Raw genomic sequence first — 16,750 nt, forward strand, 5'->3', positions numbered from 1 at the left:
GGGGGAAATCACAGGGATAAGCCGGGGGGGGGGTTGAGGGGAGGAGTGGGGAAATCACAGGGATACGTCATGGATTGGCACAGCGTAGGGGAAATCACACAAATAACCCACAGCAACGCGTGGCAGGGCCAGCTAGATAAAAATAAAAGAGTAGAGACTGTGAAAGCTGTCAGAAAATGAGGAATGGATTTTCATCTTGAAAATTTGCAGATGACTTTTGAGTACTGTCAGGTTGTAGCTTTAAAATTGTCCAGGAAATTGTTTAACAAATTGTCTCCTGACCCTTCCTTGCCCTTTTGCCCATCCTTCCTTGAGACAGCTGAGAAGTGTGTAGTCTAGAGTGAAAATGACCACTTTTGAACACCTGCAAATAAGGCAAACTGGTTTTCATAGTCCTGTGAATATAGGGATTGCAAGTCAAAGTATGGCCTTTGCACTGTGCTGGAGACGGGCAACTTCTCCTCCCAAAGTATGCCACTTTGAAGGGACTAGCAAATTCCTACTGAGGGCAGACAGCTAAGCCCAGGGGTAGGCAAGATTTAGCTCGCCTGGGCCGGTTTACTCCCACAGAGATCTCTCAGTGGGCTAGATTGCATCTGTGCAGATGTGATTTCCAGCGTCTGCGCATGCGCAGATGCAATTTCCGGCGTTTGCGTCTGCACAGACGCGATTTCCAGCACCGCGGAAGCAAGTCCCCACTCCATGCTGCACTGGTTTAGCATAGTGCGCAGGGACTCGCTGAGCAGGCGGCTCGGTTCAGGGCCGGCTTGTGGGCCATTTAAACGACCCTGTGGGCCATTTGTGGCCCATGGGCCACAGGTTGCCAACCCCTGGCTAAGACTCAGCTGTTCAGTGTTTGCATCTCCAGTATCTTTGAAAATAACCAGGAAATGGACCTTCTGAATTGTTCGGAGCTGCTTGGGCTGGTGGTAATGAAGTTCTTACTAACTGCCCTCAGTACTGTAATCAGGTAGTATAAAAACATTTTCACCAATTGGGAGGGCCAGAAAATTGAATTGGGATTAAAACAGATGAAAGCCTCCAATATTCAAGAAGCAAAACATTTCTTGAGCCATGACACTGATGAGCCCTTGAAGAGAACTTGTTACAGTTTGGGAAATACCAGCTTCCCGGAGGCCTTGTTGGGCTTTGGTTTTATTTAGGAGGTGGTTATGCTGCCCTTTGAATAATTGTAACAGGTCTCCCCAAAGGATGGACTGTGTGGAAGGGCTCCCTGGGAAGTAGAGCTTGGTTTGCTACTGGAGCTGGGATGGTGGAACTTCTGGCCCACCAGGTGGCATTGGACTCCCAACTTCCTCCTCAACCTGGACCAGCATTGCCAATACTCAGAAGTGATGGAAGGTGTTGACCAGAAACATCTGGGGGGGGGGGGCTCCTTCTACTTGGCATAGAGAGTGGGAAGCCTGAGGTGTAGTCATGATGCCTGCTCCCCAGCACAAAAATACCATTGTTGCCTTACAGCAGGCATCCCCAAACTTCGGCCCTCCAGATGTTTTGGACTACAATTCCCATCTTCCCCGACCACTGGTCCTGTTAGCTAGGGATCATGGGAGTTGTAGGCCAAAACATCTGGAGGGCCGCAGTCTGGGGATGCCTGCCTTACAGGGAAAGGTGCGGACACAATTTTTGCACAGTGGGGCTGTATGTTAACCGTTTGTGAAAATAGCATGGCTCATATGGCAGACTAGATATGAATTCCAGAACAATGTTGCCCTCCATGTCTTTTCTTGGAGATAGGCACATATCTATTCTGTTGCTAACATCACAGCTCTTTAAACATAACTGCACCTTCCAAGACTGCAGCTCACTTTATTTCTGCCCCCCTTAATTGTAATTTTGGATACAGCCATTGCCTTCCCTCCAGAACAAGATCCATCGGAGCGTTTTGTCCTTGAGCCAAGGTCCTGCTAGGGTAGTTCTGCAGCTGCCTATGCACATGATTGCTTTAGCAAAGCAGGCAATGGCTGTTTACTAGGTGCCCCCCTCCCCCCACAGTTTCTTCAAAGCAAGGCCATGGCAAAAACATGTTTTACCAATAAACATGACAACTGCCTAGGAACTAGAGACAAAATGCAATGTTTAAATTGCAAGATGCAATTTAACAAAAAATGCTACAATACTTAAACGGGGGCCCAGTTGAAAAATATATAGTAGTTTGATTATACTTGCAATTTTATGCAGGTCTAAAACAATTGTAGGAATGAAGAAATATCTATCTATTACTTTCAAGTGAAGGCGTGTACGTATTGCAGTAGGTGCCACCTCAGAGGCCCCAATTCCTCCTGTGAGAGAGAAGAAGGTATGACCCTTCTAAGATCACTTGCCTTTCATAGATGTTGTATTTAAAAAATATTAGGGGCACCATTTTAATTGTCATGAAGGGCTTTAATTCTTCTTTTTGGCAATCCCTTGTTCCTTCCATGAACTCAGTCTTAACACTGAGTCCGTAAGTGACTGTGGAGGCCAATTCTGGATCCACACGTCCTTCCCCAGTGGGGACAGAGGTTTCTGGGTGGAGGTTGATCATGGTGAGGGTTTGCCAAGCGTTCCTTCCTCTCAGCACGTTTCTCCCTTGCGTCCTGAGTTCAAGTGTCTTCAAAACCCATGACACCTTTGGGAAAGGCTGTTCTCCAATTGGAGCGCTCGCAGGCTAGTGTTTCTCAGTTGTCAGTGTTTATACTACATTTTTAAAAATTTGCCTCCAGCTGAGAGAGAAAAAATACTTTAAAGTCTTCACCGACATCCAGTGTTGGTGCATAAGCACTTAGAATAGTAGCCTGTTGGGTTTGGGGAAGTTTTATTTGAAGGGTTGAAAGCCGCTCATTAATGCCAGTTGGGACTTCTGACAAGAGCTTCACAAGATCATTTTTTATAGCAAAGCCTACTGCATCCACAGTCATACCTCAGTTTAAGTACGCCTCGGTTTGAGTATTTTCAGTTTAAGTACTCCGCGGACCTGTCTGGAACGGATTAATCCACTTTCCATTACTTTCAATGGGAAAGTTCGCTTCAGGTTAAGTACGCTTCAGGTTAAGTACGGACTTCCGGAACCAATTGTGTTTGTAAACCGAGGTACCACTGTATTCAATATTCTTGTTCAGGTAGACCTTTCCAGAAGAAAGTGTAGCCTCCTTTTTCTTCCTTCAGTTGTCCCTCTCCTGCTCTTTTGAGTTTCTTGAAATGCTGCAATATTGATGTTAAAACACCACAGGTCTCTTGCAATGATGGCAGTTCTGCATTTGGGACACTCATTATCTGTGTTATCCAACAAAATCCGTATACTCCATGTTCCAAAGTTCAATTGCCTTTTACGACCTCTGGGTGGTGACCCCATTGGGCACGGCAATCCAGTCAGGGAAAAAGGGAGGCAGACTATGTTTGCCTTTTGGGGTGAGCTGGTAAAGGTAAAGGGACCCCTGACCATTAGGTCCAGTCGTGACCGACTCTGGGGTTGCGCGCTCATCTTGCATTATTGGCCGAGGGAGCCGGCGTATAGCTTCCAGGTCATGTGGCCAGCATGACAAAGCCGCTTCTGGCAAACCAGAGCAGCACATGGAAACGCCGTTTACCTTCCCGCTGTAGCGGTTCCTATTTATCTACTTGCATTTTGACGTGCTTTCAAACTGCTAGGTTGGCAGGAGCTGGGACCAAGCAACGGGAGCTCACCCCGTCACAGGGATTCGAACCGCCGACCTTCTGATCGGCAAGCCCTAGGCTCAGTGGTTTAACCACAGCGCCACCTGGGTCTCTGGGTGAGCAGAGTGGATCCTAAATAGGACTGCTCAGTCATGGATACAGCTGCCGAGCTGCTCAATTCTGCTTTAATTAAACGGATTTCCTAAATGTGGATGCCTTTAATTAAAATTACCCTGGTGCAAGGCTGTTTTTTCAACTGGGACATGTGCTTAAAGTAAGGCTTGGACTCTCATTGTTTCTACCTTAAAGGAATACCAGTTGGGGTGCTTAGGATGTCAAATTAAACCATACTAGCTATACCTGGCCACACGTTGCTATGGCTCAGTCAGGGTCCGTTGTCCAGGAGAGGTGGATGGCTTCAAGGACAGTGCCACTCAGAGTGCTATGCAGTACAGTGGTACCTCTGGTTACGAACTTAATTCGTTCCAGAGGTCCATCTTAACCTGAAACCGTTCTTAACCTGAGGTACCACTTTAGCTAATGGGGCCTCCTGCTGCCACCGGTGCGCGATTTCTCTTCTCATCCTGAGGTCAAGTTCTTAACTCGAGGTATTACTTCTGGGTTAGCGGAGTCTGTAACCCAAAGTGTTTGTTAAAGTCCAAGGGCATCTCCCAACAAGGACCAGTGAGAGGCGTGGCCTGGCCTGCTTCAGATAGTTCAAAGAGCCCGATAGACTGGAGGGTTTCCTTCAGCCCCTGGTATGACTGTATGGGCAGGTGTAGCAGCCATGATGGGAGAGACACAGAATTGCTTATCTCTGTCCCCTGGAGCTGGTCGTTCCTCAGACTCCTGAGATTTCACCAATATGTCTGTGCATCTTGCATAGTCCTAAGGCCTAGAACCATTACTACCTTAAAGGAATACCAGTTGGGGTGCTTAGGATGTCAAATTAAACCATACTAGCTATACCCGGCCACATGTTGCTATGGCTCAGTCAGGGTCCCCCTTGTCCAGGAGAGGTGGATGACGTAACAACACCCCTCTCTCTGTTGCCCCCAGGAGTGATGTTATCTTCCCCCGACGCCACCTTAACCCCCACCCCCACCCCTCTCTTTTTGCCCCTCACATACCTACATTTTTTGGAGGGTCTGGGCGGTTCCCCCGCCAGATCCCGATGGTTGAGGGGGTAGGCAGTCGAGGTGTAGTCGCTTCAGGGAGGCGGAAATGCTGAGGCGGGGGGGGGGGGAGGAGAGGTGGTGGTGCCAAAGGGAGAGGATCGGCCCCCCAGTTTCTCAGAAGGAGCTGCCCAAGGTATGGAAATGTTGGGGGGGTGTCTGTCCGTTTCCCCCGCCGGATTCTGGCTGGGAGTGGCGGTACTCCTGGAGGTTCAGTGAAACATGGAGGCAGTGTACGTGGTTGGTGGGCGAGTGTGGAAACGTCGTTGAGCTTGTGGGGGGGAGGGAAACAAATACGTGCTTCCTTGGCACGTATTTGGGCCACTCTTTGTCTGTTGCTTTATATTCCTGATTCCCTCCCCCCCCCCCGATTCCCCGAGGCATCTGAATGTTCTATAGGATATTTTTCTTTGACTCCCAACAGATGGCGCTATTGTTACACAAAAGGATATGGCATCTGTTCCTTTGACGTCCAATAGAGGGCGCAATTTTTACACAAAATCATATTTTTACCTGTGACAGATGTGACATCTATATAATCTAAGTTCATACAAACACTCCTGTATTGGACTGCAACGTTGTGTCAGAATTTCAACTCAAATCGGTTAAGTGGTTTCGGAGCGAGCTGAGCACATACAACCTGGACATTTTACATTTATATATATATATATATATAGATTATACCTTACTATAGTGGCTGCAATTGAGGGGAACCATATATGGAAGCCTCTCTTTCAAGTTTGCTGCTCTTGTGTGCTTCCTTGCATGACTGTGTGTATGTTTTTGGTTATTTTAAGAACAACCCTTTTGGCCCCATAGCTATGACCCTTCCATTACTCTCTTGCTGTTTCAGTGCTTGCCCTGCGGTCTATCCAACATCATCATGACAGAGGGCTGGGTGGATTGCCCCTCACTAGGGCCCGGCTGGCAGCGCCGTGAAGTCTTGCGCAAAAATGGAACAAGACCTGGACAGTCAGATACCTATTACACAAGGTAATGCCATTTGGGGTCACATCTGGAAAAGTGTAAGGGTTGTAGGAAGAGGTGCCCTCTAGATGTGGCTCGATTACAACTCTCATCATTCCTGACCATGGGGCTGATGGGAGTCTGTGACCACCTGGAGGGCACATGTTGCCTATCCCTCCCTTCAGGTCCTATTCCCTAGGCAGCCGGCTGTCAGTGCCTCTCTTACAACCACGGAAGGAAAGAAGCACCTTGGGTTTCATGACAGTTCAAAGGCATGAGAAATATTCTCAAATCTCTCTTCAGTCAGTCTTGCTTCTGCTCTTTCTCAAAAGATGCACTTCTTTCTCTTGACTTTTTACTTACAAGGCAGTGGACACAATTCCAATAAGAGCAATAAAGGCATTGGCAAAGGCTGCTTGGTAAGAAATTCACATGGCAAAGACCTGTCTGAATAACACTATTTTAAGGATATGTCTAAATGAAGGCAATCATGATTCTTGCTAGATAAAGGTAAAGGACCCCTGGACAGTCAAAGGCGACGATGGGGTGCAGTACTCGTCTTGCTTTTCAGGCTGAGGGAGCTGGCATTTGCCCACAGACAACTTTCCGGGCCATGTGGCCAAAATGACTGAACCGCTTCTGGCACAACAGGACACCGTGATGAGTGCCAGAGCAGCACACAGAAACGCTCTTTCCCTTCCCGCCGCAGTGGCCTGCTTTCAAACTGCTGGGTTGGCAGGAGCTGGAACAGAGCAACGGGAGATCACCCCCTTGTGTGGATTTGAACTGGAGGGACACAGGGGTGGTGTGGTCTAAACCACCGAGCCTCTTGGGCTTGCCAATCACAAGGTTGGCAATTCTTGCCAGAAGCTCTGCTAGCAGGGAATCCCACAGGGCAGGACCTGCTGCACTGAAAACTCAGCCCCCAGGAAAGGCCGACTCAACCTCTGTGTGGGTAGTAGCTCCATCAGAGGAACTCGGTAATGGAGGTCTTTGGGGCACAAGTTGTTTTGGACTTTGTGAGTTAACCTGACCCAGTAGCAACTGGGCAACCAGTTCAGCTCTCAGCAGAGGAGTGACATGTTGCAACTAATCTGCTCCTGTGAGCAGACTGGCTGCTGCATTCTGCTGCAGCTTCTGGGCCAGCCATCAAGTGTGTTGCAGTTACCAAGCCTTGAGGTTACCAATGCATAGGCCACCGTGGTCAAGCTGCCAGGATCCAGGAATGGTTGCAGCTTGTGGACCAGCTGGAGCTGGTAGAAAGCACTACTAGCCTCAAAAGTCGCTGGGGACTCTGGGGACAGGGCTGGATCAAAGAGGATACCCCGACTGTTGAGTTGCTCCTTCAGAGAGAGTGCAAGCCCATCTGGAACATGTGCAGGACCTATTTCCTGGACACAGGAACCACCCACCCACAAGGCCTCCATCGTTCTAGGATTGAAGATCTCTTTCTTGACCCTCAGTCTACCTCTGCATCCAAGGAGAGCACAACTGCAATACATACCGTAACAAAACAATAAGATTCCGTGTCAGTGGTGTGCACATCCAAAAAGTTTCAAATAAAGTGAGAAATCTCCCTTGCATTGGGCAACACTTGAAATCTCACCACATCCGCATCCCTTTGTTGAGATCAGAGAGTCCCTTGTGCACTGTGTTACGCAAACATCCCAGCTCACTCCTATGCTGCTCACTGTGCTGCTTTTTTGAACACACCTAACAGCTGCTTCTCTCTTTCCCCCCTCATAGCCCCAGAGGAGAGAAAATCCGTAGTAGAGTGGAGCTTCTGAGGTTACTGGGAGGATCACGGGATTTGACCGACTTTGATTTCAAGAAAGGGATTTTTGTAGACCCAAGTGCTGAGGTACTGATCCAAATAGTGTTGGTTCGGGTAGCAGAGGTAGCATTTTAGAAGTGAACTGATTGCAGTGATCTGCATCTGCTCCCATATTTTATGCATGTTTAAGTGCATTTTTGGAGGGAGAGCCCCTTGCTTTTCTTTAAAAACAACAACCCATTTTATGTCCCATCTTTTCTTCAAGGAGCTGGAGGTGGCATATGTGGTCATCCCATCCAATTTTATCCTCACAACAGCTCTGTGAAGGCAGGTAGACTGAGAAATGGGGACTGGCTCAAGGTCACCCAGGAAGCCTTCCATGCCTGGACAAGGTGCTCCCCTCTTCCTCTGGTGCACTGATGGTGTAGTCCAGGAATGCGGAGCCTGTAGTCCTCAATACATAGCTGAACTCTGTGGGAACAAAGTCCAATCCAGTTCAGGATTCTGTTCTCACATTGGCCAGCCCATGTCATAAATGCAACCACACTCTTCTCCCCATGATTCCAAGCATGAGTTGTGCCAGCTAAGGCTGATGGGAGCTGGACTTCCAAATCCTGCCTAGGGGACCTTAGGTTCCCCATCCTTGGTGTAGTGCAACCTGCTCTTGGTCAGTTTTGTTAGGAGGCCTCTAAGGTTACAGATGGTTCTTTGGGTTAGATGTGCATGAAAGTTCAAGTCTTCTACCTCATAAGCTTAGGGTATCAATGTAGTCCAGCAGACAAAGAATTGCTAGTTCATAAACCCCGCAGCACTTGGAACCTAATGGTCTTCTCCTTTTCCACTGCTTTTTCCTGCTGCAGCCCCAGCTCCTCCAACCCCTCCCACCCACTGGAGGCGGCCATCAGCGGGTGAGTGTGCTGTCTGCTGAGGCCAGATCTAGACTGGCTGTTGAATGTCATCTGGAAGACCTATACTGTATGGGGAGGATGAAGAAGGAAGGAAGCTATCAGCACAACCGCTTTCCTTTTTTGCTGTTGGGGATTGCTTTTGTATAGCTGGGCAGAAGTTTCCCAGATGGTATCTTTGGAAGGGGAATTATTGGGATGTGTTTGTGTTTTTAAACCTCCAAGCAGAGTTTTGGCAGGCTTAACAAGGGTGGAACCACCTGGTGGCAAAGCCAAAACTTGCCCAGATGGTAAGTGAGGCATGTTCCCAGGACTGCTTAACATGGTTTAGTTGCCTCCTGTTGTGCTCCATAAGGATGGTTGTCTCCCCTGCTTTTCATGCATAATTATTAGCAAAGTAGGGATTCTAAGCTATAATTGTGAGTACACAGCTTTAGTAGCCTTTCCCAGTTACGTGCTACAAGATTATAGCCTGGATCTCTGACGTGAAGAGTAAAAGGCAGTAGCCTGCATGATGATGATGCTGGCTTGGGCACTTAGCCTGCATTCAGCAAAGAGGAATGCCAAATGGATCTGGTGAGTGGTTTAAGTTCCCTGGCTTTGAAACTCTAGGGAAGCAGGAAGTGTTTAGAAAAGGGGGTTGCTCTGTGGCTGCTCCCATTCTTTTATTCTGCTAATTAGCTCATAGGGAAATTGATGGAGCCTTATGTACTGTATTGGGAAAGATAGGACTCCTGCTTATAGGCACTGAGGTGGAGGAGAAGGATGAATCTCCTTGACAGCTGTCCTTCCTTTGGGTATGGCTCATGCTTTGCAAACCATTGCTTTAGACTACACTGCCTGTTTCTTGTTCTATAGGTCAAAAAGGGTAGTAAAAGGCATCTTCCACCTCTGGCAGCAGCCACTCCTCCACTCAAGAAGCCTCCTGATTTGCTGGTGTTTGAAGAGCCTCCAGACAAGGAGCTTCTGGACCAGAAACCCCCCAAACTGGAACTGGAGTTGCCAGTAGAAGCACCTGCTGCTATTCTGGCTGAGCAGCAAGAACTTCTAGTTGCTGTAGACCAGCCAGCCATGAAGCCCCACAAGCGCCGATGTCGGAAGCATCTTCCAGCCCTCCTTCCTCCGGGAAAAATGGGCAGTGTGACAGTGGAAGAGGCCAACCCAGAGGAACCTGTAGTGTGAGCATCTCCCTTTTTTGCTTTCCTCTTATGGCAGTGGAGAGCCCAGGCTATTTCAGTGTCAAGACAGGAATCACTGAGACTAAAGAAAACAAATGATTATAATCAGTAGGATGCTCTCAAAAATCTGGTGGATTCTCGTGCTTCTTTTTAAAACACACAAATCTTCTGCTCTACCTTAGAACTTTTGTGAGGGGTTGACATCTCTGTTCCATTCCCATCCCTCTGAGGCTTCAGACTTTGAACATTTGCAAGCCATTCTCTCTTATCAGGAGTGTTCAGCAATACTTGAGTTGAAGGAGCTGCTATTTATTTATTGCATCTATGAATTGCTTTTCCTCCAGAAGGAGCCCAGGGTGGTGCTCAATAAGATAAAACAAGATACACCATTGAATAAAACACATACAAATAACAGCAGGCATTGTGAGTGTTCCAAAATCACAGTGGGGGTAAAGCTTTATAAGGACCAATAAAATGTCACAAAATGGTGAGCAAGTGCTTGCAGTTTCCAGAACTTTTCTTAAACTCCATACCATTTGCTGGTACAGAGTGTATGTCCTATAGAAAGAGAAAGCTTGGATGTTATATTGAAGCCCCAAAGTCTGGAATTTTTCTTTACATCTTAAGATAGCAGGCAGGTGGTGCTAAGCAGACTTAATTATAATGTTATGGACCTAGTAGTGACTAATTTTGAGATAATCAAAGCCTGCTGGGATGAAACTATAGCTGTTCCCTCATGTTTGAGAATAATATAAAAGCTATTTTGTTAAGTTTTTATACGTATTGGAAACTGCCCAGAGTGGCTGGGGCAACCCAACCAGATTGGCAGGCTATCTATATATTAAAAAATGGAGAAGGTCCATGTTTGTACGGCCACACTTTTCTCCAAAACCGCTTGCCCGATCGGCCTCAAATTTGGCCACAACATCAGATGCGCATGTGGAAGTGTCTCTATCCACTTACAATGGCCAGATGACACACCTAGGACAGGTAGAAGCCTGGATTTATTATGTAAAAAAATTGCACTCTCCAGTGGACATCCAACAAACAAAGGGCAAACATACTCCCACAATCCCTCACGCCCTGGAGACCATGCCTCCAGCAGGGAGCAGCCCGCTCCGAGAGCAGGCCACTCCCCAGGGACCCGCGCCACCCCAGAGAGCGTGCAACAGCCACGGAGGAAGGCTGCTCCACAGTCCCTGCCTGCCCCAGGAGACCCAGAGCGGCCATGGACAAGACTGCTCCACAGTCCCCGGCTGCTCCACGGATTCCGCCTCCACCAGGGAGCTGGCCGCCTCCAGAACAGGCCGCTCCCCATCTCTCGCCGTCCCAGGCCGCACCCTCACCAGATTCCGCCACCAACAAGGAGCAGACCACCCCGGGAGACAGACAGACCGCATCCAAGATCTGAGACCAACACACCCCACTGACATCCACCCCCCATCCACCCCACCGACATAAAGACCCTGAGATCAACACACCCCACCGACATCCACCCACCGACATCCACCCCACCAAAATCAAACCCACCCCACGATAGGTAACGCCTTCCCTGGGTGGGATAGGGACAACCGAAATAGGGGTCAGGGATACGTAACCCCTCCCCTGGGTGGGGTGTGGGGGTCAACACCCCCCACCTACATCCACCCCCCACCCACCCCACCAAAATCTAGTTCACCCCGCGATCCACCCACCCCGCACAACTGAATGCCTCTTATTCAGTGCCAAGTGCTTGCTCAAGGCCTTGCGTATGGAATCCCTTCTAAAAGTGGGGCAATTGTAGCATCACTTCCTACCCAGTTTGTGTCAGCTACAGATGCCTGAGAAGCAAATAAAGTTGCTTCCATCATGTTCTAGTCACTTGGCTGAGTTCTCCTTGCTTTGGTAGTCCAGGGTAGGCTTTGGTGTCTGAAGGCTGAAGGGCATTAGCAAGGAAGACCAGGGACGATGGCAAGAAAGCTATCGGAACAATCTTGGGCACCATGTTGTTTCAATCCTCAGTGCTATACTTAATTATATACATTTGTGTCGCGAGAATCATTTTGAGGGCCTCTTGGGGCTTTAGAGTGGGATATAAGTATCCTAAGCAAACACATAAGAAGCATATAGGGCTGGAGTTGCTTTCTTGGGACTGTTGCTCCTAACTTTTCCCATTTCTTCTTCCTCTAGATGCTGTGCCAGCTGTCAAGGCCAGTTCCCAGGAGTGATGCTCCCCTCCCAGAGACGCTGCCGGTGGCTCTGCCCAGATTGCAGAGGTTTGTACTTAGAGAAAAGCAGGATACACAACCCCAAGTCCACGGAAGTCAAACCTAAGTGTCCGAGGCGATCTGTGCTCTGTCTCCACAATGGAGAATAATGGAGTTCTACTAGCTAAGGATGCCAGATGGCCGAATCCTGACCCTGCAAACCTATACATGGGCTCTCCCACTCAGCTAAGCTCTGTTGCCACTTGGCTTCTGCATTGCTTGTTTAAACAAAGCCACTGTTTTCTTGGAGTTTTGCGCAGTTGATTCTCTTGACATTGCCTTGTGTGAAGCAGTGTTGCAAATGTCGCTTGATGCGAGTCCCCCAACCCCTTTTTGGCTGCTTTCCAAAAGCATGGTTGGAACAGTATACTGAAAGCAGTCTGACTTTGATAAGTCTTTGAATGAAATAAGAGCTAAGCAGAGAATTCTTGCTCTTTATTTTTTATGTCCTGCTTTTCAGTCATGATTGGCTCACAGTGTGGCTCACAGTAAAACAATCTGCATTAAGTACAATATATTGGGGAATTAAAAAAAAAGTACATTTATGAATTTTGAGTCTGTTTTCCTCTGTGCACTGATGGTTGTTAATGACTGGGGTGGGCAAGGGCTGAATTTAGGTTCTGTCATATGACCCATGTCATAGGACCCAATTACTTTCTCACGTAGTAATTAATGACTGGTAGCCAGCCATTCAGTTCTATGGCAGGGTGGGGAGCCTTAGCGCCCCCCCCCCGGGATGCTGCTATCCATCTTCCGTCATCCGTAGTCAGCATGGCCAGTGATCAGGAATGATGGGAGTTCAGGTGGGAGTCCAGTGCCCTCTGCCCCAAAATCTGCTCTGGAGGCTGTTGCACAATGGGAAGTCCTCGTGTTAACAGGATGACGTTGTTGGAGTCAAACCAGGGATGGTCCTTTGGGGAATGCACCCCAGCCAGGGTCTTTGCAGTGTAAGCCCTTGTTATGCTGTACCCAAAGTGCCACAGTATTTTGCTAGTAATTACATGAACACCAGTAGACAGGGCAAGTTATTCCCCCCCCCAAAAAAAGAGCTCTCATGTGAAGGCTAGTAGTGAAGTAGTAGAGCACTTTCCTGGATAGGGGTTTTTAAAGGGTAGATGCTGCAGCCCAAAAGATCCTGCTCTGCACTGATGCAGATCTTGCTTCAGTTAAAGAAGGTGCACAGAGCTCCACCTTGGGAAATCTGCACAGGGGAAGATACCTGTTAATACTAAAGGGTCTTTTCTTGCTTTCTGTGTATCTTTCAAACTCCTTCTTCCTCTTCCTCATCTAACCCAGGGATGCGGAACCTGCAAGCTGTCCAGATGTTGGACAGTAACTCCCATCATCCCTGACCATTCACCCTGCTGGCTGGGGCTGATGAGATTTGGAGTCCTGCAACAACTGGGCGGTCACAGCTTTGCCTTCCCTGTGTGAGCCCCTTTCTGTGCCACCTTCTATAGAGGAGGGTCGATTTTATGCTTCAGAAACATGGCTGGGAGACCTTTTCCTTGCCTTCATTTACTTCATTCCTCAGCTGCTTTGTCTAACAAGCAGTGATGTGGAATGTTTTAATGGTTTCCTGTGGAAAATTTCCATTTCATATGATCATTAGTAAAAATTAATGGATGCAAATTGCAAATGCCATATTAGGCAGGCTTGGCTATTTCAAAATTTTATTTACTAAATGCAAGCAAAATCGACATGCTAAATTGGATAACTCTCTAGGACAGGAACTACATTTCACATTATCCCAGGCCATTGTCCATGCTTGCCAGGGTGATGGGAGTTATAGTTCAGCAGCACCTGCAGGGCCACAGGCACTCAATACCTGCTCTAGGGCATCAGAAAATTTTATCTAGATTAGCCATGTAAATGCAATTTGTCCCCCCCCAAATACCCCCCCCCCACATCACTGTTCAGAAGAATGGCAAGATGCCAGAGGTGGGACTATTGGATTGGTGCTCACTCCATATGCCTGGTAGCTTATCGGTTAACGTTGAATTATTTCCTTGTGACTGACTTCCTTAGCACTGGGTTTTTGAGCCAATGTTTCTCTTTCTTGCACAGATTTTAATCTTTTCTTCCTGTTCCTCTTTTCAGCTCAGAGAAGAGATTTCAATCGGGAGCAGAGATATTACAAGGTAAGATCTAAGGCTTAACAACATTTTTGTTTACTTAGAAATATGAGTTGAAGTAGGGGGCTATGGTGTCTCTGTGTGTAAACCCTGCTTTATATTATCAGGTTCTACACTTTGTGACAATCTCTCTGCCCCACTGCCAAACGCCTGCTATCTAGCTGCTGCAAGTTGGGGGGGGGTGTCAGTGATTGAGCTTTGTTCTGGGTGCATTTTGCGACTGTGGATTTCATTAGTGTGAGCAGTTTTTGAGCTCTGGGTGCAGTACTGCGCCTAAGATTTCAGATGAAAACTGCAAAGTGGAAGGAAAGGAGGACCTTTTTCTGCCTCCCCACTTCCAGCTACTCTCTAAGGACCGGAGCAGAGGCCCTCTTAAGAATATTAGGGGGGTGGGCAGGGTTTTAGCTGCAGTTCATTTATTTCCAGCTTTGTATTCTTGTTATAAAAAAGCACTCCTAGGCATTCTGTTGTTGGGTCATAACCTCAGTTTAAGGTGCTCTTTAGCTCCTTGATTTCCTATCTCCGTTTCTAACCCGTGTGTGTGTGTGTGTGTGTGTGTGTGTGTGTGTGTGTGTGTGTGTCTATTTAAAAGTGCCCCTGGCTAGCCAGCTGGCCTGCAGTGACTTGCACATGCCTAACCCTTTAGTGCTTTATAATCCTCCTGTGCCTGTGCAGTAGGGATTTAAGAGATAAGTGTATATTTATGTTTTATTTTCTTAAAAACACTTTCTGCCTTCAGTTGACAGAGGGACAGGTAGCTTTAAGATGCCACCCTCCCAGCTGGTTGATTGATGGGATATTCATTTTGGAAAAGGCTTGAAAACTCAAGTAACCCTTTCAGAGAACAAGCAAGACTTGGCCATGCCCTGGGATGGATGAAAGCATTAGGGTTGTTAGCAGAGGAAAGGGACGTGTCTCCAGTTCTCAGATAGCAGTGGAGGACTTGAAGCTGCCTATTCTCTTGGATGATATGACATGAAAGACTGGGATAGATGTGTGATAAGCAGAGTTCAGTGACAAAGCTTTGTATGGCAGAAGGTCCCATGTTCAGTCCCTGGCATCTTGAGTCAGGATTTTGCGTAAAGGGTCTCAGAAAAAAACCATTGTCTGAGAGCTTTTGAGAGCTGCTGCTTGAGTAGATGGCACTGGGCTATGTGAACCCTGACTTATTACAGTATACGTTAAACTGGTGAGTTTGTATTAGAGGTTGGAGATGGTGTCCTTTTCTTGTGCTCTCATTTGGGTCCAGCCAGGATGGCGGACAGGCTCACGGTGCAGCTTGGAGGTTCTGGGTTCATAGTGTTGCCTTCCCCGAATCCCTCCTCACCCCCTACCCTCTGCCCTTGCAGCAAATTGGTTGTGGTGTGTGCCAAGCCTGCCAGATGTCTCAGGACTGCGGCATCTGCAGTGTGTGTGTCCTGCGAGCCAAGAGCCCCGAGCTCCGCATTGGCATCAAATGTCTGCTGCGCCGATGCTTGAAGATTGTCAAAAAGGTACCACTGGCTGCTCCTTGCTTATTCCTCCCTTGTGTCGCTTTCCAGAAATTCTGCTATTCCTTGTTCTTGGCCTCCCTGCCCCAAACGAACTTGGCAGCCATTTCAAGCCTTAACAGTCCTTTTCTCTCTCTTTCCTTTCTCCCCGCACCCCTTTTCCATTGCAGGGCCTTGAATGTGGTATGTGTCAGGCTTGCAAGACAACTGAAGACTGCGGTAGCTGCCGCATCTGCTTGCGGAGGCAGAAACCAGGCATGAAGCGGCAATGGAAATGCCTCAAGCGCCGCTGCCTTAAACGCAAGGTGAGTATGCTTGGCCTGACTAGGTTCTGCATCCCATGAGAGTCTGTTGTACTTCCATCAGGGCACTGAGCAAAAAACAGGATGGGTGTGAAAGGAAGAGAAGGGGGCAATGGGGGCAGTGGACACTCCCTGGATGTGAGGACAAAACTGGTTATGACGTGGTTTTATCTTAGGCAACGTGCTTCTGCTGTTGCACCTTTACTGGACCCCTGCAAGTTTGGGTTGACTTATATACGGCTTTCAAAATGTTTTGTTCAAATAATCTTTGATTCACTGCACCTAATGGTTTTATAGGATTGCCTTTTGTGCTTTCTTTAGAGTGTTTCCCAAGTCCTAAAAACATGCATTTTGTCAATCCAATTTCTGTGCCCTAAAGCTGTTACTGAGATAATGGTTAAATTCTCTTGGATTCTCTTTCTTTTTAGTTGTATGTTCATAAAGGCAACAGTCATGTTTCACACAATGTAGCTTGCATTCCAGTTGTGTGATGCTTATTGAATTTATCAGGTTCCCAACTTTGAAATTAAGGTAGATGAATATTCTTTGTGGAGTAATGCCGTTGCCTGAGAGCTTCTGTCTTCATGACAATTATATTTTTGGGAAATGGAAAGTGCCTTTCATGGAACCAACCAGTGAAGTTAGTCTGCTGTTAATAGTTGTGAGATGGAAGGTCTTTGAGAAGGGGCTTTGAGTGGCCTGCTTCAGAAACAGACTCTTGGAGGATGTCCCTGCCATGTAGATTTGAGTCCCTACAACCCACCGATATCTCAGGAGTTATCCTCTTTCTTCTAGTTGACTTTTTTGTACTGTGTTTTTTAATCTTTATTTTATGTTATAACATTACTAGGCTGCTTTTCTGGGCAATGCCCATCAAAGCAGCCTACAGGAGTCAAAATATAATACAAAATCAACTAATGCT

The 16,750-nt window shown here is 47.6% G+C and overlaps 1 protein-coding gene across 18 annotated transcripts in view; it reads left to right on the plus strand.

The window, feature by feature from the left end:
• The window catches only part of LOC118097577 (uncharacterized), a 77,402-nt gene that overhangs the window by 8,132 nt on the left and 52,520 nt on the right, over nucleotides 1–16,750 (plus strand). For 12 of the 18 annotated variants that reach the window (XM_060269116.2, XM_088658604.1, XM_060269122.2 and 9 more), the window contains exons 2-9: nucleotides 5,686–5,825; nucleotides 7,545–7,659; nucleotides 8,433–8,480; nucleotides 9,336–9,655; nucleotides 11,825–11,910; nucleotides 14,002–14,042; nucleotides 15,386–15,529; nucleotides 15,697–15,831. In XM_060269116.2, the coding sequence (XP_060125099.2) occupies nucleotides 5,716–5,825; nucleotides 7,545–7,659; nucleotides 8,433–8,480; nucleotides 9,336–9,655; nucleotides 11,825–11,910; nucleotides 14,002–14,042; nucleotides 15,386–15,529; nucleotides 15,697–15,831 (999 nt within the window). In that variant the 5' untranslated portion in view covers nucleotides 5,686–5,715. The remainder of the gene's footprint in view (nucleotides 1–5,685; nucleotides 5,826–7,544; nucleotides 7,660–8,432; nucleotides 8,481–9,335; nucleotides 9,656–11,824; nucleotides 11,911–14,001; nucleotides 14,043–15,385; nucleotides 15,530–15,696; nucleotides 15,832–16,750) is intronic. The other 6 variants (XM_060269121.2, XM_088658606.1, XM_088658608.1 and 3 more) reach the window with 2 other exon arrangements.

Source organism: Zootoca vivipara, chromosome 15 (genome assembly GCF_965207765.1).
Source record: "Zootoca vivipara chromosome 15, rZooViv2.hap1.1, whole genome shotgun sequence".
NCBI lineage: Eukaryota > Metazoa > Chordata > Lepidosauria > Squamata > Lacertidae > Zootoca > Zootoca vivipara.